The following is a 24,414-nucleotide window of genomic DNA, read 5'->3' on the forward strand; positions in this document are numbered from 1 at the left end:
GTGATGTAGGTCTTTTCTTCTGTCAAAAATATTGTAAAGGTCAACTCAACAGTTCTTTGGAATTCAATACTAATAGAATTGCTTTTTTCCCCCCTCTACTGCTACAGCCTTTTAAACTTCTTTTCTTATACAACATGGTCAAAAGCAATTTATATGACGAAAGAGAAGATACGCTTTATGTTTATGTTCTAAAAGCATTTTATTAACAAAATACACTAGCAATGGCCTCATCTTGTGGGGTTCTATGTTCTTTCATTTGTTTATTTTCAGCATTTAAAACATCTTGCTAAATCCTTATAAAGGTCTTAATTGTCATCTTAGGCTGATACTGTGTTTTATGTGAAAAGTATCTTGGTCATTACTAGGATTTTTTTGTCAAAGAATAATGTAAGCCAGATATTACTAAGAATTGCTGATATTCCCACTCCCTTGAGCACTAAGGAGATCATAGAACCCTTAAGGTTGGAAAAGACTTATAAGTCTATAAAATCCAAACAGATACTTGGCATTAATTAAAAGAAAGATGCCACTTGTGGAAGAAAGCCTCAATTTGCAAGTCTCATATAAATCTGCTGGTATCAAATGTGAAGCAGAGATCACCAGCATAGGAGGTCAAAGTCCTGCTAGAAAATGCCTAATGGAAACCCAGGAGAAGCAGCAAACACTTTAAAGAAGGACAGGAAGGTTTCTAACGGCATGTTATTGCAAAGCATGGCCTCCTGTGGTCCTAAACTGCAGGGCAATCCTCCTGTGAACTCTGACATGGAAGAGAGTCCAAAAGCCAGTTCTCTGCTTGAACCTGGCATCCCATGATAGTCTTCTCTCAATGGCTGTTCTGGAGTAGATTCATAAAAGCACTTACACTGATGGTCAGTCTGGTAGGTGAATTCCAGAAATAATCTACAAACACCATCCCTTGGCCACATTGGCTAGTAAACACCCTTCCCAATCCAGGGATATGTGCTTCTGCTCCTGACCCTTACAGAAATTATCTCATCTCAACAACTGCATGGGATTACAGATCAGATGTACATGACCCTAACTGCCCCAAAACCACAGTTTAGGTAGGCTTCTCAAAGCACACTTGTCCCACAGCCACACCTGTAATACCAGAATGAAGCAGAAGAGGTGTTTGGGTTCATCTGCACAACCAGGGGCATAGAGAAAACCCCAAAGGTTCCTCTGTTATATTGTACAAGAAAATGCAGGGTTTAAACTTTCTGCAACTTAAGATAATTCACTTACAATCCTACCAGAAAAGTGCACTCAGCCTTGGTTTAGGATGGGCCAGGAAAAAAGTCTGCACATGTTGTTAAGGTGCAACTTCTGTCAAAAAGACAGAAGACTAACAGGGAAATGAGGACACCAAAAGCTTTACAAGTTCTAGCTTTCTAGCCTAGCATGAGAGGCATCTAGACCTAGCCTAGTGCTCCCAAGATAAGTTACAATTTTTGCATTGAAGTCACATGATAAAAAAAAGTACATATAGTGCTGGATGTGGAGGGCTGGGTTCCAGGATCACCCCCTCTCCTATGTACTGGTACAGCCTCTTCTAGTCTGTCTTCCACTAGCTTCATCCACCTTCTCAAATGTTCAAATTCATCAGGCCAGGAAAAAGAAAGCCCCAGCAAAACTAACCAATGAAAAAATCCTAAAGCAAATCAAACTGCCCCATACCTTAACATAGCAGTAGATAGTATGGGCAGTCTTCAGGAGGCTGTATTGGTTAGCTGTGCCCCACTCCACCAACACAAAAGAAGTGTTGTCTCCCCCTCCTCCAATGAACTCTTCATGTTCAACAAGTGATTTAGTGAATTTTCACAGAGAGAATGCAGGTAGGCACATTCAGAAGAGATAGAGGCTTTGAGTACCAGTCTCAGATGCTCAGCCCAAGGAAGGGCATGAAATTCCAGAAATAACCCAGGAATGGGATGCTTGGGCTAGAAATATCCCCTTCCTGGGCTATTTCCATTATCTCCTTGCATACTGCTGCTTTCAGCTACTGACTGCTGTGCTTTCCCAGCAGCTGAACTTTTTGTGATAAGTATTTGCAAAGTGGGGAATCTCTGAGGCTGCTCACCTCTTTTTGCAGATCAGCAAGCCCAAAGAACCCCACTCTGCAGCTGAGATCCCCAAAATGTCAAAATCCTTGGGCTGCCACTTAGAGAATGCTGGGCCTCCTCCAGCAGTGACATGGTAAAAGCAGCTCTGCCACTGAAAGTCTTGGACAGCAGACACCAGAGCTGAAAAATGTCCCAAACACATCACCTTTTAAGTGAGCAGCACAGGCAGCCAAGGGGTTTAGTATGGCAGTGACCTGGGAACTGTGGTATTAGACTGTGCTAAGGCCACTAAATCTTTCAGTTGCATGTGAAAAACAATCTCGTTTTTATTAATATCAGTGTCTGCCAGCAGTTGCGGCTATTTCTGATACATGAGGGGAGAGAATTGCTCTATCCCCCTCTTCCTTTACACCCACAATTGCCTGACCAAACCTCATTTCAAACTGGCATTGAACCATTTTTTTTCTCTTTTTTAAGTATTGGGACACACCCAGCTCCTATCAAAACACAGCTTGAGACAAGTCTTGCAGTATTTTACTTTCACAAGGTACAAGGACAACCACCAGGAAGAGCAGGAAGTATACAATGATTTACAGCTTAGTGTAGAAGACTTGTTAATAATAGAAATATTCTATACCTATAGCATTGCAATGAGGAATTCTATAGAAGATTTTAGAAATTTCTAAATTTTGTGTCTATGTACAAGGACTTTTACCATCTTAAAATCTATAAATCTAAATCATCCCATCTATATGATATTTAAATATTTAAATCAGTGTAAAATAGCAGAAATTGTAATCAAAAGTTATTAAAATTAAAATATCTACTAATAAAGTATTACAAGAAACATTTTAAAAAAGCCCTTTCTACCTAATGTCAACTTTAAATGTGTATCTAATTGTAAAAATTAGATGAAAAATAAAATAAAATACTGAAGTACTAATGTTCTTTTGTTTTGACTAGCACAAAACACTAATCTCAAAAAGTAATGATTCAGCAGAGAATGTGCAACACTAGGTACAGAAAACCGAAGTCTACCTCCCAAGCCAGGACTGCATACCAGACTCATTTTCTTTAATGTTCAGTGTAACTATGGCCTAATGGGAACTGAAAAGAAAAGAGTAACAAAAGACAAAAAAAATAACATCCCCCCCCCCCCCCCCCCCCAAGAACCAAGAAAATATTTCATTAAAATATCTGATAAAGAATGTCACTTAGGAGCAGGAAACAAATAAGAACCTGTAACCAGACACAAATAGGCGTTACCTAAAGGTTTAGAGTTTCACAGCTAAAACTGCCTGGGTGTCAGCCTTCCTCCATTAGTGCTGAATGTGCCCTGACAAATATTAAGGTGCTTTAAACAGCGACTGAAAATCATCGGTCTTATTACCTCCAGACGAGCAAGATCACATGTAGGGAAGGATTACAGAAAGACAGTTTAACTAATTAAGCCAGCACTACCTTAAAAGACAACAGAAAAGCATTCTGCACCCTCTCTTTAGAAAAAGCTTTTTTAATTGTTTGAATCAGTATTTTTAATTTCTTCTCCCTTTCCTATTTCACTTTATCGATATTAATTTTGATGGGTTACTTTGCCTTAGGATTTTACCAGTGGACATTGAAAGGAAATGCAGAGCAAGAAGCATAACCCTGTGACTGCGTTTAAAGCTAGTTTCTTACCTTTCAATCACATGCACATATCACTAACTGTTTCAGAAATCCACTCATCCATACGTCAAACTTCCCCAACTCCCCCTTCATGCACTGCAAGGACAGGCAACTCTAAAGAAGTATAAAACCACGATTTTTTAAAAAAAAAACCCTCAACAACATGACCTCCATTTCCATTGCTTCACTGTGAAGGGCCGAGTGTGTGTAACTTAAGCAGAGACTCACCTTGCATGATAGCTCGAGTGCCAGGAGGCGCAGGCATTAGACGAGGGAAGGTGTGACGTGGCTGCCTCAGGTTGACTTTCTGTAAATTTGGTTGCGTGCCAGGAGTGCGGCCTGCAGGCTAGGTCATTCCTTCTGAAAACAACAGAGGCAGAGAGTGCTACTTTAATGCAAACAGCTCAGTAAAGTGATATGCAGCAAAAAATCTACAAGGGCAGCAGTAAAATATTTCACAGACAGAGGCATTATGACTTTAAATGACAACGAAACTTTCTACACGCATGCCAGTTTTGAAAAGACATCACCATTTCTTTAAAATGCAGTGAAATGCCAATTTTTTTTTTTTTAAATGGATGGTGAGATGTGTATTTTTTACAAGAAATAGACTGATAAATTTTAAAGTGCCTGACACATATCCAGAGCTTTAACAGTTAAAGATAATTCTGAGACCTAGAACTCTTTGTTGTCTCTTAGACAACAGTAGGGTTTTGATAAGATTTTACTATAGGTAGATGCATATGGGAGGAGCTAGGAAGAAACAAGTTAATGACAGGAAGGATTAAAGCCATGTACTTTGTTTCATACAAGTTAGTGATACAAGCAGTCATAGTAACTCCAGGGAAGTTCTGCTTCAGCTCTTGAAATACTTGGCATCCCAGATCTTCAGGGAGGTTTTGTTTGTTTTGATGTTTTCTGGGTTTGTTTTTAAAGAATATGTCTCAAAAACAGTTCAGAAAATCATTTAAGTCCCCAAATATCTACTATATATCACCTCCAAATGTTTCTGGTCATGTAACAGAAGAGATCCCTTCTAAGAAGTACAACAGTGCAAGTTGTTGTCAGAGCTTTGCATCTTAAAAACCGCTTTGCAAAATTGCTCCATACTCCTCTACCCCCTTCCTTCTGCTCAGGAATTAGTAACTACAGCTTGCACTGCCTTCCAAGGACTTGCTGTTTGCTACACCTCTCAGCACTCATGAAGTAAGCGCATTCTTTTTTCCCTAAGATTAAATAAATCTTCTGGGTGGAATCCAGCTACTTCTGTTTCAGTGAGCAGATGCCAAGTACAGGCCATTTGTCTAGACCCTATTAGTCACTTGGGAATGAAGCAGAATCTTCTTTGAAAGTAATTCATCCCACCCTTCTCCTTGGCTCATCTTGGAGGAAGTGCAATTTAAAATTTAGATGCAGTATGAGGTTTGACAGATCTAATCTTTCAAAGTCTGAGTCTGAAATAAAGACTTACAGGACTGTAGTTCTTAAGACTTTTTAATGCACTTATGTATTTAAGAAATTTGAGTTACAGAAGTAATTTGCTACACTAAAAACGTGTTCCATGTTTTCAATTTGAATCTTAAAGGTACTTCTACAATATTTTACTCATTCCCCCTTTTAATAAATTTGTCTGTTATCAGGCAGCCACTGCATTAAGACGCCAAAACTAAAGCCAGTATCTTCAAAACAGGTCAGCTCTGACTATATGGGTTTTCACAGTACATTCTGAAGGATCTGAAGAAATCAGTGATGAATTGCCTTTCCAAACTCTGCATGCAGGATAAAAAAAGGAGAATAACAACTCTACAGGGAAACTGTAATTTCACTATAAAGTGCAGCATCATTACTAGCACTAAAAAAAGAAGTAATTGTTTCCATAAATAAAAGCCTACTCTTCTCAGCATGATAAAAGAGAAAACAGTTAAGCAAAGCATCTGTAGTTGCGCATTCTTGGTAGGACATGACATTCAAAGAGTGGAGAAGCCCCAGTACTCTTAGTGCAAACAAGTGCAAAAGATTCTGCTCAGCCATGTGATGATGGGCTCCAGAGTCTTTGCTTGCTCCAAGCCTGTGTGCAAGTATGGAAAAAACTATGATTCCACTGTTCAGCTCCACAGAACATCACATGTCCTTTTCCCCTCCACTGCTCATCTTTAACAGTATGGATACCAACTCAGCAAACCACAAATATCTGTTAAGGCAAATTCAATAGACCTCCTAGACATCAATTTAGCTGAAAGGGTTTATCTTTTATGAGACAATTACTTTTCTATGATGTACCACATAAGGAAACACAAAACTAGGAAACTAGCACAATACAAGCAGTGTTTGGAGCATAAGGAAAAGAAGGTTGGGAAGAGGGCTTCTGCGACAGTTTGGGCTTGACAAATGGGAGGAGGAATCCAATCACTGGGAAGAAACACAAGGGATGCACACAAAGTCAGTACTGTACCTCATGGAACTTGTCAAGATCTTGATAAGATAATTCCTCGCTACATGAATGTCATTTTCAGAAGGCATTTTCTGTGCTACAATATCCACCACCACTTTCATCTTCCTGAGCAGCCAAGCAAGGGGAGGAAGAGACTGGACTGAGTTGTGGCATAAGGCAAGTCAAGTGGACAAGAATTTCCAAATTCTGTTCAATTTTCTGTATTTGTAGACACAGTATTTTTAAGAGTTTTTTTGGTTGTTGTTTTTGGGGTTTTTTTGATATAATAGTCTGAACAGTCTAAAAATACTGGTGGGATACTTAGAAGGTGGAATCACATAGACACCTGCTTTTGTTGGGAAGTTCACAACATTACTAAAAATTAATTCACTGTACATAGTCAACAGTACTTTCTGATAGCAACTGAAATTAAATGGTGAGAAGCCATCCTGCACTTCAAGGAACCTTTTTTCCTAAAAAGTGAACTGCAACATAAATATTGAATCCAAAACTCAGCAAATGGATAGAAGGACTAGAAAGAAAATATTAAAATATTCAAAACTGGAATATTTTGCAGACAACTAAAGAACCTGGAAGCTGAGCTTTTACATTCTAATGTAATACCTCTGTATTACTTCTGAGTGACAGAATGAGATCATCTGAACCTACAATTCAGAAAACCTCCGGCATTAATGGAAGCATTATTAAAAGCTTTTCACTGAAAATGTCTTTCTACCAGCATTTTTACAGAAGCTGCTGGAAGGAAAATATTTGTAAGTATAGAATATAGGTTACAAAGGAAAAAAGATAAAAGGCCAGCAGATACAACAACAGAAGCATGTACTTCCCCAGCACCACCTTCTCCAACAGAAATGGTATCATTCTCATCTACCAAATAGCACCTCTGCTGTAACCCTGCCATACATTCTTTTGCATTTGGAATAACCAAAGCAAAAAGGTAACAGGCAGTTCCAGGGGCCTGCTTCCAGGTGCAAACCAATTGCTAGAATTTATTTCACAGAACCATAAAATAGTTTGGGTTGGAAGATCAGTCAGTTAAAGATTGCTCAGTTAAAACACCCCTGCTGTGGGCAGCGGCACCTTCCACTAGAGCAGGCTGCTCACAGCCTTCATCCAGGCTGGCCTTGAACGCTCCCAAGGATGGGGTATCCATAATTCTCTGGCAACCTGTTCCAGTGCCTCCCCACCCTCACAGTAAAACATTTCCTCCTAATATCTAATTTGTCCGTTAATGTTTCATTCCAGCCCCCTGCTGAACGAGCAAAGGCCTGACTGCTGGCACACACCTCAAGCCTGAGGCTGCACACCTTTCCCTGCCAGCAGCAGCAGCCACACAGGACAGAGGCTGGACGTGCCGTTGTTCTGAAGCCAAGCTGGCTGTTTATCCCATCCCAAAGGAGCTCTTCCCTTCTTTCTCGGCCTCAGTTTCCCTGCCCCGCGCGCGCCCCCCGCCGGGCCCGGCGAGCGGCGGCTCCGGACGAGCTGCAGCTGCCTACTACTGCTGCTCCTGTCCCTGCCCTTTCTGCTGCCGCTGCTCCTGCTCCTGCCCCTGCCCCTGCTCCTGCCTCGTCTGCTGCTACTGCTGCTCCTGTCCCTGCCCTTTCTGCTGCCGCTGCTCCTGCTGCTCCTGTCCCTGCCCCTGCTGCTGCTCCTGTCCCTGCCCTTTCTGCTGCCGCTGCTCCTGCCTCGTCTGCTGCTCCTGCCCCGTCTGCTGCTACTGCTGCTCCTGTCCCTGCCCTTTCTGCTGCCGCTGCTCCTGCCCCGTCTGCTGCTCCTGCTGCTCCTGTCCCTGCCGCCTCCGGGAGCGCACCTCACCCCCGCCGAGCCCTCCACAGCCGGCAGAGCCGCACACCCTGCTGTCACCACACGGTAGTGGCTTTTCTCCTGGCGGCTGCAGAATTGCCCTCCACATCGGCAGTGATCACTGACAGCCAGAGCTTCCCACAGCACATCTAACCCGAAGGGAGCGTTAGAGGCCAGACATTGCAAATGCAGTGTCTCCCACTGCTCATCTGTATCTGCTGTGACAGGAAATAAATCATGGAATCAACCAAAGAATGGTTCGGGCTGGAAGAGACCTTAAAGATCATCCTGTTCCAACCCTTCTAATGAAGGCAGGGACACCTTCTACTAATCCAGACCATTGCTCAGAACCCCATCTGACCTGGTTTGAATGTTTTTAGGATATGGGCCATCCATAGCTTCTCTGGGCAACCTGTTCCAGTGCCTCACCACCCTCAGAGCAAAGAATTTTTTCCTAACATCTAATCTAGACCTACTCTCTTTCAATTTGCAATCATTCCCCCTTGTCATATCACTACATGCCATTGAAAATAGTCTCTCTCCAACTTCTTGTAGGCTCCTTTTGGGTCTTGGAAGACTGCTATTAGGTCACCCCAAAGCCTTCTTATCCAGGCTGAAAATTCCCAATTCTCTTGGCATTTTCACATAGCTAAGAGTTGCTGCTCCAACCCTCTAATCATCTTGGTGGCCTCCTCTGGACTAACTAAGGTCAATGGTCCTTCCCGTACTGGGGATGCCAGAGCTGGACACAGTACTCAAAGTGGAGATCTCACCCTAATAAAACATGGGTTTAGACAAGAAATCCCGATTTTTCACAAGGATGGACAAGGCAGTGGCTTCAGTAAGAACTGAGCTGAGTCTACAACAGAAAAAAAATCCCAAACAAAGCATCTATTCTTTTTAACTCTTACTGTTACACATTGTCAGCCCTAAATCTGAGTGAAAACTGTTGTAGTGATATTAAAAATTCCTTAAAAACATATATTCCCTTTTCAGTCACAGAAAGCTGTAAACCATGTTTCAAGGTACAAACATAAGAATTTGGGAACCAGTAAACGTAGTCATGCTGAAGAGCAGCTGTCAAAATAACACTTCTCCCTCCACTCACCACAACGCAACTCAGCTTTTCAGCAGTGCAGAAAAGCCTGTGTTGTTAAAAACTTTGTTTTTAAAATAGTCCACCAAGCTTGCTTTTTCAAAGTTGCAGCAGGAGCTCCAAACTACTTGAAGTCATTTAAAACCTTGTCTAGAACAGAAATTTGGCCTAATCTCAGTGTAATTGGCTATAAGACATGCCAAAGATGCAAGGCTAAGGAAATGCAGAAAGGCTGCAGCCTGACATAAAATGGAAATCTGCACATACTTAAAGGTCAAGTGCACAATTCACTGGCATTCTCAAACAAGCAGCACACTTGAGCACTGCACATACTGTGAGGCACAGCTCACAAAGTGCCCTTAGATTGTTTCAAAGCCAAATAAACCAAACCATGCTGCACTTGTTTGTCCTAAAGAAACAGACAACCAGTTAAAAACACTGCTTCCCCATGCCAGCCATGCAAATTGGCTAGGAGCGTTTCAGTTTATGGAACACCCTCAGCAAGCCACTCACACATTATTTTTTTTACTCCATGTAGACAAAATATCAAGAATTTCTAGTGACAGTGCAGGTGCCTTTGTTTGTTTGCTTATAAATCCCAGCTTTATAGTTCTCAGCTTTCCCACCCACCCCTTACAATAACAGTAGACTAGACATACCAATACTTCATTAACAAATTTTTTTTAGTAAATCTGTATATGCTGGGGGAACAAGTCTTCCTAATTCATGGGAAGTTTTGCAGTTCATCAATCTTGTGTTCAGTAAATTAAAACACACTAGAAGACCAACATATAATGTAATTAACTAGGTATGTAAAAAGCCACTTTAAAGGAATTACTAAATCATTTATTCAATGTATTAAAAACATTTTTAGGATTTTGTTAGTCTTCTGAATCCTTGGCAGGAAAAAAAGGAGGCTGAAAACCACCATGAGTCTGCAGTTACCCACAGGGGCCTCAAATAAAAAGCAATTGACAATGTAACTGTTTTTCATTCCAGAAGCTGTTATATGTATTTGTCACTGCAGATTTGAAGAACTTATCCAACTCCCTAACGTGGGAGCTCATGATTAGAACAGGATGATTTTTCTAAAATGGCTATTTTTTTTTGAGTACTTTCTCTCAAATCAGATCAATTTGATCTTTCTTCTTACCCTCCCCCTTTAAAACAGGCAAACATTCCTTTCTATAGAATACCAAAGGAGTCATCATCCTATACAAAGATATTCTGTATTATCTATCTCAGACAACAATATTCATAGAATTCAAATTACTTCATGCTACATTAGTCACCACTGGTAGATCTATCTGTCAGGGAAATATGGAAATTACCTAAATTTGGCAAAAAAGCTATTGCCCAGCAGCAAAACTCTATAAGGAATGTGAATGGTTTCTTGTGTCATTCTCAGTAATTAAATACATTCAAGAGTTACCCTAATTTGGGCTAAACCAGTTGTTATCAATTCCCTAAAAAAGTTCTTGATTAAGTCCAATACGATTCCCCGCTCCTTTCCCCTTGCATTTTCAGTGCTGTCCTGTCTCCTGACATAAAGGCATATCTATATCTTTGGATGTAACAGCAAACCAAGGGAGGACAAAGCATCCAAAACTTGGGGTGGAACATTTTTTCTGAACAGTCTCCTGCTTTATTTTTTCATTTATTTAAAAAATAAAGGAAGGAGGATGGTATGTGTCTATGAAACAATATGAAAAGGAAGAAAAACACAGAAACCCCCCAGAAAATTTCCATGCAGAAATTGTATATTAAAGGATTTCCCAAATTAAAAAAAAACTTCCAGAATATATTTTGAAGTAAACCTTCCCTGTCACTCATATCCAAGAGAGATTATATATACACACACCTATTTATTATATAGATACATATATATATATATATATATATGCGCAAAGTGAGTTTTTAGGCTTTTCTAGTTGCAAAATATGCCCACAATTTCTCTGACCAGGCTGCTGGTTTTGCACTCCAACCACTGCTTTTTTAGTCTTCTGAATACACTGAAGCACTGCTAAAACCTGTCCCACAAATCACTTATGAATTCACCTCTCTGCTGCTTTCTAGAACATCACAGCCTCAGACCTTTCCTTTCCTTGCCTTTCCTTGTGCCTTTCCCTCAGACTCAGTCTTAGATGCCCCAAGTTCCTACTGTCCTGGGGCTAGACAGCAGCAACTTAAATGCTTTTTCTAAAGTACCCTCTGTGCCAGTATTCAGACTGTCCATCCAGGAAAGCCTTAAACATCCTTTCAAGTAAGGACAGAAGATGAAGTAACTGCATTAGCCCCTCCAAAATAAAAAAAAAAAAATAAAAAAATGGGCCTTCCCCAGATGAGGCAGAAACATCAGGATGTGAAGTTATAACTGTCGAGATATTATACCCTCACTTTATATTAGGAGATTAAACTTGAGATGTGTAAAATGTCTTTTCATGGTGAGCAATAAACCCAAAAACCAATGGAAAATATCATTATGGCAAGTACTTTAGGGCCATGCCTTTTACCTTTGCAGATCTGGAGTGAGCTTTATAAAAACAACACACACCATCTCCTCCTTTCTTTCAGGGTCACTCCCTGAATGTAAAAAATGCCTGAATGGAACTCTGTTTCAGATGAAGGTAAATCCTGTCTGGATTTATATCTGGCTTGTTCACAAAAGGAATGGTTAAATCAGATGCACTGCAGGAACATTTAATGAAATATTTAATTAAGTAAATATTGAGAACAATACTGCTGATCACCATTAGGAACCATATAGTTATTTTCATCAAAAAACCCCATTGGAATAAGGAGTAGAACCAACTCAGACCCACATAAAGTCTTTTTGCTCATCAATTTAAGAGCATGCACTTGTTAAGTACTCTACTATTGCTTCTCAGCCTATTCTCACAACACTTGGAATTCTCAAGTAATCTTCCAAATAAATATTGGTCACATCAGACAGCATCCAGGACCCATTTACTCAGGCTTAGCCATAACTGAGACAAAAAGATGAGTGCAATACTGTAAAAAATTACAGTACTTTCCACATTAATAAAGAAGTGAATAAGTTTTTCATGTAGATATTTTCCCTTGAGGCATCTTGGTCTCAGAAGGACAATATACATTTGAAAGGAAAAACTACTCCACAAAAAGAACCCAAACAAAACACCAAACCAAACCAAAAAGAGATAAAAAAAAACACCTCCTCTTCTGAGGAGCCCCTACTAGATTACACATACAAGCCCATGTAAAAAATTATACTTCTTCCACTGAATTGAGGGAGCTATGAAACTGTAAATCACTCTGTGATAAATGGCACGGTTTGTAAAAAGGATTTTTATTGTAATAAAAACTATTTTCAGATTGAAACAGACATTAGAGTTTTGACACATCACAGAGCTGGTAATTTGGGCAGAAAATCTCAGCTGCCTTAACGTGTAGGAAGCCCAAGGCACAAGGTGGCTACAGTTGCACAATCATCCAAGGTAACCTCTCCCTCCTTACTTCCCGGGGCAGCTCAAGTTTCAGGTGAAGCTAATTGTTAGTTCCAAATTAAATACTGTTCTTAATATCCAGCTGATGACTGCAGCCATGACAACATTATAACACACAGCAGTATAATTTGAAACTTAGGGATCCATCTATCATTTCTCCATTGGCAAAGGGCAGATATTTTCCTGCAACTTCTTGGAGCGTGAGCTACTCTCCTCCTATGCCTCTAACTAATTCAGGCCAAATACGTTTTCTGTAGACTCTTAATGCAAGTAGAGGGAATCTGCATGGGTAAGTAAAATGTCCCAGAGCTTCTACCACCCTGAGGGTAGGAGCATGACCCTGAGAAATGCAAGCCACCACCCTCCATCCCTTGGGGGAAAATGGTGACTGCAGTAAGGCAAGTGCAAGAAGCTGGACCCTCTGCTGAGTCTGGTTCTGTGTCCTGCTTCATCTTCTGAAATTTCATTCTCCAAGAATCAGAGTGGTTTCCCTTGATTTGGATACACTGGGAAAAAGTACAAACCCTTATTTTGAGTAGATATATGGCAGCACTAGAACACAATCACTTGGAGCTAGAACTTTAATAATGACCAGACAGCTCTCATTTCTGGCATTCCTGGAGCAGCACTGATTTTGCTTGGGGAACTAGGTTTTTAGGCTTATTTCACAGAAACTGAATGTGCCAAGATGTGCACCCAATTTAACATCATTAGATTTGAAAGCTGGGTTCAGCCACTTCACAGCAAAATAAAAGCTACTCTCCAAGCAAAATTGAAAACAGAATCACGTCACAGCAATAACAACACAAATCTTCAACAGATCATTTTTCTTCAAGCCCAGCTCACACCACCCCTTGAGATCTCAATCTTTAGCCACCCTAATTATCACCAAGAGTAAGTTTTACAAGAGAGTAACTCTGGCAAAAATAGGATAATAAATGTCCATAGGTGCTTGGATACATGAAAATAAAATCAGAAACTATCTAAATTTTCCAAGTCCAGATCAGTTACAACTGATGATAAAATAAAGGAAAAAATGCTCTAGTTAATATTCCTAAATACTTACTCCTACTGCCAAAGTTTGTTTATTAAAAAGCTGCAGGAAGTATCAGCATCCCTCTGCATGATCAAGTACTTTAATAACTGAATTCATCCACGCATTCTTCCTGCATAAACTAAGGTATCTATCTATGGACAATCTCACAAGAGATCACACAGATACTATGATTACATTCACATGCAAATTGTGCCTACATCACTATTATTAAACTTGGAGCAGTGAATGCGGCTCTGACAGTGAGTACTCAGATGTTTGCATTATATGTGCTACATTTCATTTTCTTCAGATGGGAAACAAAGTTAGGTTTTAACACTCCTTCTATAGCTGTACAGAGCTCTGCACAGGGATGTCTAAATAACCTCAAGGAACAGAAATATCTTCATATAGAAGAAAATCACTGAGACACACTGAATACCATATGTGAGCTTCAAGTGACTAATGGAAGTCTAATATTTTATAGCTTTACTCAAAGTTCAGTGTAGTCACTAGAAATATGTGATGTATTTCATGGGTCAGTGCTCTGTTACATATTACTATGTGTTACTGTAAAGCAACAGTAAACTACAGCTGTTGATCCTAAGTCTTCTGGAATCCTTCCCCACAAATACAGATCCTACCTGAGCAGCCCTCTAGTGTGAGAAGGTCCATTAGCCTCACTAGATTAAGGATTTCTCTAATGGAGCTGGCTGGCCTGTCTGGTCACCACTAAGAAGGTAGAAACACATCCTGAGCCTGTGCTGCTCCAGCACTCCACCTTCATAGCATATGTTCTTGAAAAGCAGGAAGCAGTGACTGCCTGGCAGTGAAAAAAAAATCCTAAATTAATTATTTAACACTCCCTCCTCCTTCCTGAAACTGTGTAAGACAAGTGTATTTAAAAGATTAAACTGTTTTCCCCCATTTTTGCTCAGAACCTCTTATTCCTCTCCTTCCAAGGAGAAATCCCACATCCCTTTGTTTAGATTTATCGTGAGGAACAAACAATTTTGGTCTCATGTTTATCAACATACTCATTTCCTCTTGCTCTTTTCCATAAAAAAAATATCCTTTCACCTTTATGTAAGCTCTGCACATGCTGGCAAATAACTCATAGCCTGGGAAACTTTTTCCACTGAATTTTCTTTTCATTCCACTAAAAGCTCAAGGCTTAAAAACTCTCATGCCTTGACACTTTGAGTTTTACTCTGCACACTCCATCTGTCTCCATTCACATACTGGGATGAAGAGACCAGCCCAAGAAAACTGGTTGCAGAGCTCTTAGAAAGTAGTGACTGCAAACCACCCCAGTGCCTGGCCCAGCCAGGAGATGAGTGGTTTTGTTCAGCAAGACAGTGCACACTGAAGCCAGGTTTGCCTGAGAAATGGGAGGCAATTTGAAAGCAAACAACAAAATACTCTTTTCAAAGTCACCTCCCCTTCTTCCATACCTGCCGACTCCACTTCAACAATCCTACAATGAAATTTTAACCAGATGCACTTGAGACAGCAATGCATTTTTTTATCCCTCTCTTCCAAGAAGTTATAAAAGACACAAAAAAAGCCGAGAGAAAGGCACCCTGAGCGCTGGCTTATCCCAACAACGGAACGAAGGGTGAGGAGATGGCAGAACTCATGAGTGTCCCACGTCCCGTCCTGCCTGGCAGGAGCCTCCTCCCCTGGCACAGCCTTGGGTACCTACCCAGGCTCCGCGCTGGGCGGTGCCTCCTCCCTCCGGGCCCAGGCCGAGCTGCGGCTGGCGGAGCAGCCTCCCGGCATGGAGCGGGACCGGCCCGAGAGCGAAGCGGTGGGGCCGAGGCGGCACCGGGGGTGTTGGTGGCACCTTCCTGGGCTCTGTCCTCGGCAGACACGGGCGATGCCGACGGTGCAGGGACTCCTCAGCCCTCTGCCACCGGCTGCCCTGCGCTAATCTGCGGCCGCCAGCTTAGGGATATAATTAGACTCACAAAGGAGCCTTGTCAGCGCTCCCCGCTAAGAGGCCGGAGCACTTCAGATTAGTCAGACCCACGACTCTGCCGCTGAACGCTGCCCCTGAGCTCGGCGGGGAAAAGCTGAGCGGAGCCCAAAAAATGGATCCAGAGGACTCTTCCTGATGGAGGACGAAGAAGGGGGATTTTTAGTTTTCGTTTGAAGTGGTGTTTGACAAAGGAGCATGAAAAACGCACTGACATTATGCTGTTGAAACTGTTTGATCTGTTCTATCCTTTTCCAATCTTCAAAGCAAATACATGGACAGGTAAATAGATGAGTCTGGGGCACAGCATTGTAAAGAAGTTAATGTCACCTATGAGATGACTAAGCTAAAAGAAAACCTCTTAAGAGCAGATGGACTATCAATGGTAGCAGAGAGTTACAGATGCTTTTCCTACACATGAAAGACAACCAGACTGTCTTCTCAGGGACCAGCACTTCCCCTAAAAGAGAGGCAGCCTGTTACATCCCTAGAAATAAACCACCTCAGTATGCAGGCACTGGAAATCATCACCTACAGAAAAAAAGTGGCAGGTACATTCTTCCATGTCCCAAGAAGACTGATGTTACAAATACTGGGGAGTTCTTTCGAAGGATAATTTATTTTTAAAGTTTTCTTTAAAAATACGCTTTATCCCATAGTCACACAATTAATCCCCTTCTGCTAGCCAGATTTGCAATGTAAGCTTGCTTGATGGTTGCTGACCATCATTATACCTGAGGATATAAAGGATACAGTAACAGGCTGCACAGTTTCTTTGGGGGGAAATGCAGAAGATTTATTATGCTGTACCCTTAAGGATCGACACAGCAGAACAAAGATATTTTCTTCTTGCACACTGGCCTATTTGTCACAACTATGTTAGGTTCCCTAAGCCATCACACTAAACAACAACTGTACATTTTTATTGGTTCTGTTCAATAACAGAGCAGACTGCATCACAGCATCCTTACCAACCGACTGACCCCCATCCTTCATGTGTAAAATGAATGGCTTTTCACAGGTCAAAGCAGGATGCATTTACAGCTGTAAAGGAAAAGCTGGAAGTTTATGGATTTACAGAAATACTCAAACTTCAGGAAGGAGACTGGCCAAAGGGCAAGGAAGTGGTCTCATTTTATGCAGGCATACATATTTGGATTTTAATAAGAAATAAAGTTAAGATAGCATATGACAGAATTACAAATTACAAAGAAGTCCAATAGCTCAACTGTGTGAACCTGATGGAAAGTTAGATAGTGTCTGGCTAAAACTTTCTCAGCCAAATTAATATTATCTATTTTAAAATAACTGCACTTTATATAAAGGTGAGAGTATAGATTACTCACAGATGTTAAACCTAATGTAATGAGGTTTTTTGGAAGTAGTCTTCAATAAAAGTAAGCTAAACCTAGCATAATGCCTTGCTTAGTAACATTAACACACATGCCTGTGTGTGCATGTGCATACTCAGTCCAGAGAAAGGCAAACTCTGACTTAATGGCTCGCTTTTCTAACAATGTTTCAGAAAGAGTCTAAAAGCCATGGAGTTATTGCTGTGTTAATGAGGATGCAGACCTGACAAATATTATTCTTGGTGACTTACTTGGAAAAACAGAGAAGTAAAATTCAAGTAGGGAAAAAGAACGTTTTTTTCTGAATTTCCAGCAGCAAGTCCATCCTCACTCTACATAACAAAAGAATAAATTGCATAGGGTAGATACTACTGAATCTGCTGTCGAAAAAAAAATGAGAATTACATTGATACAGTGGTAAGAGATGAAGAAAACTAAGTATTTCCTTATGTTTAAAGAAAAGAAAAACCTGAGCCTCAAAATACAGTTGACTAATAGGATTTTTAATTTGTTTTAAAAAGCCTCTTTTCAGTCTTAATTTGCAATCAGATACTGCTGAGTTGTCCTGCTAGACTGCAGCCAAAACAGCAAACAAGCTCACCTTACCTTCACTTCAAAGGCTGCTGGGTATGGCAGTACATTTGCTGGAAAACAGCTATAAACAGCTGTTTATAGCTAAAAAGCTACTATGAAAGCTTTCTCAGAAGACTAGTTGAAATTTAAAAAATATCCCTGAAAGAACTAGGATTATTACAGTTCTTATGTGACATACAGGATCCAAAGATGAATGAAGGTGGGTATCAGACAAACACCACGCACAAGAGTTCAACCTACAGGAGAATAGAGACATTTCAGTCACGGGCCAAGATCCCTCTCATTCAAAGCCTTATCTCAAGTGTAAACCTGCCTCTGTAAGAGAGTACAACTAAGTAAACAACCTGGAATCATTACTCCAGTTGCTGTTGGGTTGCAGTGCAGGAGGAAAAGGAGCCTACATCCAACATCACACACTGGATACTAATAATACAGACAGGCTCATGAAGCAGTGACACTGGATGCACAATTCCAATAGTATTGAGTCCATGTAGTACCAAGAACTGTTCTTGGAAGAGGAAACTGTATGTCCCTAGTTCAAAGGAAAGGCCTGCACATCACAATCTAAGCTTCCAGAAGGCTCTGCCTCCTTACTGAAAATTTAAACATCAGCTAAAAACTTTGTATTAAAAAACAGAATAGGTCAAGAGTTAACCCCCCACCTTCTCCTTTCCCACCTCCAGAATGAGAAAATACAGATACAGGGTGAAAAGTTTTCCAAGCTTTCACCAGGAACACATATATCAGTTTCACTTCAAAAGTTTCCCAAATTGGTTTTTTTTTTTTTCATTCATTTTAATAGCCAAACTTGTGGGAAGTAACTTGCTCATCACCAAGAGCAACACCACAGAAGCAGCAGCATCTGCAGTTCAAGGCAGTTAATGAAGCTGCTCATCTCTGTCTCTCCTCCACCTGACTGGCTGCCAATGCAGATTTCCATCCCCTCCAAGCCTCCCCTCGTCTGTCCACAGGCTTATAGCTTTTCACCAAAAATACAGCAAAAAAGAGAGTAAAAACCTGAATGCTCAATATACCTGTCCCTTTGAGATCTTCTGGGGAACACACTTGGGATGCTTTTGCCTAGACTGACCTTCCTGCATTATTAAAGTATCTATTACCATATTTAATTTAGGAATGCTTATCCAATACAGACTGTTGTGTCCTAGGGCAGAAATTTCTAAATAATATACATATTTTTGAAATCCCTTAAGTAATTTAATTGAAAGTAACAGCCACAAGAGAGCGCTACCAGCAAAGGATTCAGTCACAGGGAGAAATCAGACTTTAAGCTATTCAGAGTAATAAAAAAATAAAGATTGTGGTTAGGCAGTCTTGTTTGCACATCTAAGAGGTGACCTCAGACATTTAATTCCTACAGCTGTGATCTTCCAAAGTCAGGAAATATTCTGGTTGTCTCAATATTCAAAGGTGGAATTCGAAATAGAGCAATGACTGTTTCTCTTTGTTTCAAAGGGAGATTAGTCAGCAGTTTTTGAGTTTTTGCATCTTTAAAATGACCCATTCCAACACCTGAAATTATCAGGTTTTCTAATATTACCAAGTTTTTTCCTGAATTTTTGTAGCTGACTAAAACTCAATGCAATGAGTTAAAACAACAAATCGGAGCCTTTGTTGTTATTTATGATCTCTATGTACTGATTTGAATACCATGCACTCCCCTCTTACTTATCTTTTCAAGAAAAGTGCCAACAAATTGTAACAACAAAGCCTATTTTTCTGGAAGCAGCAAATGGAACTGCAGCACTTTTGTCCGTGCTAAACAGAAGGAGTTCCTGTTTTTGCAATCTCAGCTTCTAGTATCTTATCATAAAAGGAAATAACTTCCAAAATGTATCCCCAAAAAAGACGTGACCTAGAACTTAAAAACAATCAAATAAAAATATAAACACATGCTTAACTTAATGGACTTCTAGCAGGAAGGAGAGGCTCTAAAAGAGAAAAGCAGTAATGAAAGCAACCTATTAATATTCAGATATTCTTAGAATGGCAAATTGAACCAGAATTTTGACAGACAAGTTATTGACAGAATTCTATTATATGGGTATCTGTAGAAATCCCTAAAATTTCAGCAAAGCAGCATATTCTACCTTAAGTGATCATTCTCACACAAAGGTCTACACAATTGCCTTTTGCCTTGCTGTCAACCATGGCGAGACCTATAAGGCCTGTAGCACTGCTCTTTGCTTTCTCCTCTCATGTATCAGGTAACCAGTTGGTCTCACCTCCCATTTGACAATCCTCCTACACCTGAAAAATGTAGCAAACAGCAACACCACACTTCAGCCAACATAGGCTCCTTTAAAGGAAGCCATGCTGGAAGCAGAATGACCTTGTCACAGCACAGCAGCTCCTTTCCTATCCTATACTCTAATAAATTGCATTTTACATAAAAAGAAACTACAGAGACTTGCAAAATGCTCTGCTTCTTTCTGTGAAAATAAATAAATGCAAATAAATTATCAATGCTAGTAACCTTAAAGAGTTCAGTCATTAATGTGAAGAAACCAGGATCTCTCCATCACAGTTTGCTCAGGTTTTCCTTGTTCCTCAGCCCAACTGTATAGGCTTGAGCAGGATGAACAACAATTTCTTTTATAAATAAGATATGCACTGTCAACAAAGAGGTATTAATTTGTATGAGGCATAACATCATAAATCTTCCTGCCTTCTGAATTCACAATAGACTACCATGATAAAGCTCTCATATTGTGGAACTGTTTTTCCTTGCTCTGCCTTGGGGAACTAGACAGACACATCTGGATGTCTGAGATAAAAGTGTTGCCCTTGGGATTTATGGTATATTATATAAGCTACATAAATACTTTTCCCTCATCCTTATTTTTTGCACATTCCATTACCTTTTGATGGCTAGATAGCATTAAACTCCTGATGTCACCTCCTTACCTCAATTTTTACCATGATTTATCAGAATTCCTTAGAAGGATAATAAAACATTTTTTTAGTGAGTATTTATCATTAGGAAAGATCTGAAGTGCTCCACACATTGAATAAATTGGTTCTGGCAGGATTTATTTTCAAGTATCTTGGAAATTATTATGCCATGTAAAGTGGTAAAGAAATTAACCTTTAGGGTAAATACAAACAAAGCATTATTCACCAGTAACAGTGAAGAAAAACACAGCCTCTGATAGGGTTAATGCTAACAGCAGCAGCAGGAGTCAAAACGGGGGCTTTTAGGCTGTCTTACCACGGCTGAGGTGAAGGAGCAGGAGGCAAAGCAATCCAGACACATTCCCCTCTACCATCCTTGCCCAAGACGGGCAGACTGAATTCCAGAGCAGCACACGGCTGCCTGCACCAGCCCAAAACACTGCCCTCAGCAAGAAGGAACTTGCCACATCCTTGGGGCACACAGCCACAGAAATCCTGGTGCTGCTTGTGGCCAGACACAATGGGTGTGTTTTGCCTCCCAGCCACTCACCACAATAAGCTTACCCTTCAACAGCCATCCCAACTTGAGCTTCCTCAGAAACCACATTCCAAATACTGGTCTTTCTATACAGGTGTGGTGTTTTCCCAAACCGATTTCAGCTGTAATTTACCTCACCACGTCCAAGGTGACCCAAAAACAAGGAGTGGAGAAAGGGAATTCCTCTTGCCCAGGGCATTTCAGGTGACAGCCCAGCCCTACTTTGTCTCAATCTTGGTTAAAACACTATAGCCATATGATGCAAACTATGGAGCCTCCACAAAGAACTGTGCCACAAGCTGGTATGGCTCAGGTTTTACCTGAGAAAGCTATTTTGCTCTGACATGACCTATGCCAGACCAGTCACCATTCCTCAGAGTGCTTTCTTCCCCATCAGATGCCAGCCCCAGTTCAGCTGCCCACCTGCTGGCAAGTCTGCTCCATGAGCCAGATCAAAGAACTGACTCTGGGTTTGATTGCGACCCACCAGAAATTTTCCCAAACTTCAGCTTTTGTCATTCTGTCCTTCCTCTGCACTCAGCGTGAAGCTGGACTAAAAGCACATGGGCTGTATAACTCAGCAGTGTGGTAGCTGTGACTCTGGGCCAGACTTTGTTTTGCCAGGTGATCCAGTATTATGCAGATTCAGTAGAATCGACCATAAAATACTCTGGGTTTCTTGTGCAAGAGATAAGATGCAAATTTCTTGGTTATTCAGTAACCAAGTCTGCAACACACTTGCATTCCTGCCCTTCTTTGAAGTGGTCACATTTCTGAAGTTAAGGGTTGTATTCAGAAATTATTTTAAAACTTCTTTATAATCTTTTCAAATTGGAAGGTGTTACATGTTACTTGAGCAAGTAGAGCATAAAATCTCTACACTCAATATGGTAGATACTTGATGCTGAAACATGTAAGAAATGCCAAGTTCTCCAACTTCTCAATCATTTAATCTTCAGGGTGTGAAATATGTAACCTAAAATAAAATTTCCACACAGGTAAACTGCAACACACAGGAATGGGAGTATTATTCCTTCTCTCCTGAAATTGGACACATGCATTTCAATATCATTGATTAGTGTTAAAAAACCCAACTCTTAAGTGCTTAAAAGCAATCCCAAACAATTAATTATTTCAAAACATAGAACATACACAGAATCATGCTTTCAACATGCAAAGATCATCTCTGACATAAAAACATTAGTCATTTGATCTTTAATGGGTGGGTTTATAATTCTGTTTCAGTCAGGAGTCTGAAGGTATCTACAGTATTACTGAATACATAAAAAAATCAGCTGTGTGTGCATGCAAAAGTATTATGTGAAATGAGTATGTTTTCAGATCCCCCAAGTTCAGAAGGCTCATTTGTTTTCCTCTCTCTCACCCAAGGGACTGCTACATATTAGAGTTTCTAGCACCTACACTGAAATTCACAAGTGGAAGGCAGTTTTCAGAATAACTCCAATGTACCATTTTGTAAAAAGCTATGGTTAGATCCTGTAAGAACTGGTATACTTTTTTTATCTTCAGTCATGTGAGTGCTCTTACTAAATTGGATGAGACTACTCATGCTCAAAATTAACCATTTTGACAAGTGCATGCATGACTGAAGGAAAAAAAAATCTCTACTAAAACCCAGTCATGACTCACAGGTTGTTACCATTTGATGGATATTCCCATCCCAGAAAAGAAGCCATGCTGTCCAATTTTGGTAATTATTTAAACTGAGTAGCACTGCCACAAGTAGCCTTCTGAATAAGCATATTCAAATTACAGTATATTTCTTTTACCTACAAGGAAATGTCTATGGCCTTCCTAGTAGCTCAAACTATGCCCTAACAGAGTTGCCTTGGTAAAATACTGTGACATCTGTTGTAATTTTGGCTTTCTATTATTTAAGCTTTATAGGGCAAATTTTTCAGATTTGCGAAGAAATAAATTATTTCTTTTATCATATTATAAATGATCATGTTATCATTTATTTCTTTATTGTATTATAAATTATGGAAGATGCCAGAAAACAAAAACATATCAGTCATGACATGTATTTGAGAGAAGCCTGACAGCTGTATAAGACAAACATCTAAAATCACAAGACAGCCACTTGCTCTTTGAAACCAGGGACAATACACCATCAACTGGAGGAATTAAAGCTTACCATCACCTCAAGCATCAGTCAGTGTGTCATTAACAGCATGAATCAAATCATGTTAATGCAACTAAGAAGCAGGTGAAGTGGGAAAAAAATTTAAGAAATAAAAGTGCTTTTTAAATGTACACCCCACCAAAAAGGCAGTTGGCATGGGAAACATCTTGGGTGGTACTGCTAGGGTTACAGCAAAGAGAATGTGGACTCACACTGTTAATGTGTTGGGTTAAGTGACTGTGATGCAACCAGGGAAAATGGTCCTCATCAGGGCTTTTCTAAGGTATAATTTGCTGAAAATATAAGATGGAAGTGTGTGTTACTCCTTCTGTCATGTCCATTAGCCCTCCATCAGTAATGTGGGATCACACAGATGAAGGATGAGGAGCACGGCAGAAGTTCAGCCAGCCTCGCATTTGCCCATGGAGAAGGTGGAAGGCAAACCAGATCAGAGCAGGAGGGGACCTCCACATAGGCTGGCCTAGTCTGTGCATCCCCACTTAGCATGTGTGTACAGGGTGGTTTATTTGGCAGGTGCTCCACTAAGCATTCCTTCATAGAAAGATCCTGCTGGGATTACTAGACAGCCCTTAAAGCATAGGGTATCCAACCCAATGTTCTCCTGATCTGGGCCTGTAGGTGCTGTGCAGTTCAGGTAATATGCCATGTTTGTGTCTATCTGGTTTCTGCCACCCCACTGAGCGCCATGGTAGCTCACTGGCAACAGCAAAGGAGAAAAAGACGTGCTCTAGCCTGGTCATGTCGTGTCACATATCCTGAAACATGTGGCTTATTCCCCTGTCCATCACCAGACCTGGCTGGGAGCAGCGTATGTGTCCAAAACTGGCACACATTTGCACCTGGCCATCCTGCTCAGAGCAGAAGAGGGAGCCCCCAGCAATGTACTAACCCACTTCTCAAGTCAATTTGCAAAGCTGGAGTTTAAAAGAACCCAGCCCTTCCACCAACTGCAGTCCCACAGAAATGCTCATGCCATGAACTTGAAAGCTGTGTGCATCTGTTACAGATACCTACTCCCAAAGATCTGCAGTGGCACTTGCTGTTACACAGCTGTCAGTTCCGAGAAACATAGGTGGCAAGGGGCTAGCACACCTGCCCACTTCTTACAGCAATGGTACATGTATGCAGACACAGCCCTGGAAAACCCTACTACAGTTTCTCATATGTTTCTGAAGTCTGGTTGAAAATACAGGAATTTAAAAAAAACCCAATAAACCCCCAAAAAAAGAAAAAATAAAAAAACACCCAAAAACCCCAAAACACCAACAAAAC

At 40.6% G+C, this 24,414-nt stretch overlaps 1 protein-coding gene across 3 annotated transcripts in view; it reads right to left on the bottom strand.

Annotated features, from left to right (window-relative positions):
- Window positions 1–24,414, bottom strand: part of SHROOM2 (shroom family member 2) — a 117,874-nt gene that overhangs the window by 41,009 nt on the left and 52,451 nt on the right. For all 3 annotated transcript variants that reach the window (XM_015640971.3, XM_015640961.3, XM_015640980.3), the window contains exon 3: window positions 3,960–4,091. In XM_015640971.3, coding sequence (XP_015496457.1) covers window positions 3,960–4,091 — 132 coding nt within the window. The remainder of the gene's footprint in view (window positions 1–3,959; window positions 4,092–24,414) is intronic.

Source organism: Parus major, chromosome 1 (assembly GCF_001522545.3).
Source record: "Parus major isolate Abel chromosome 1, Parus_major1.1, whole genome shotgun sequence".
Classification (NCBI taxonomy): domain Eukaryota; kingdom Metazoa; phylum Chordata; class Aves; order Passeriformes; family Paridae; genus Parus; species Parus major.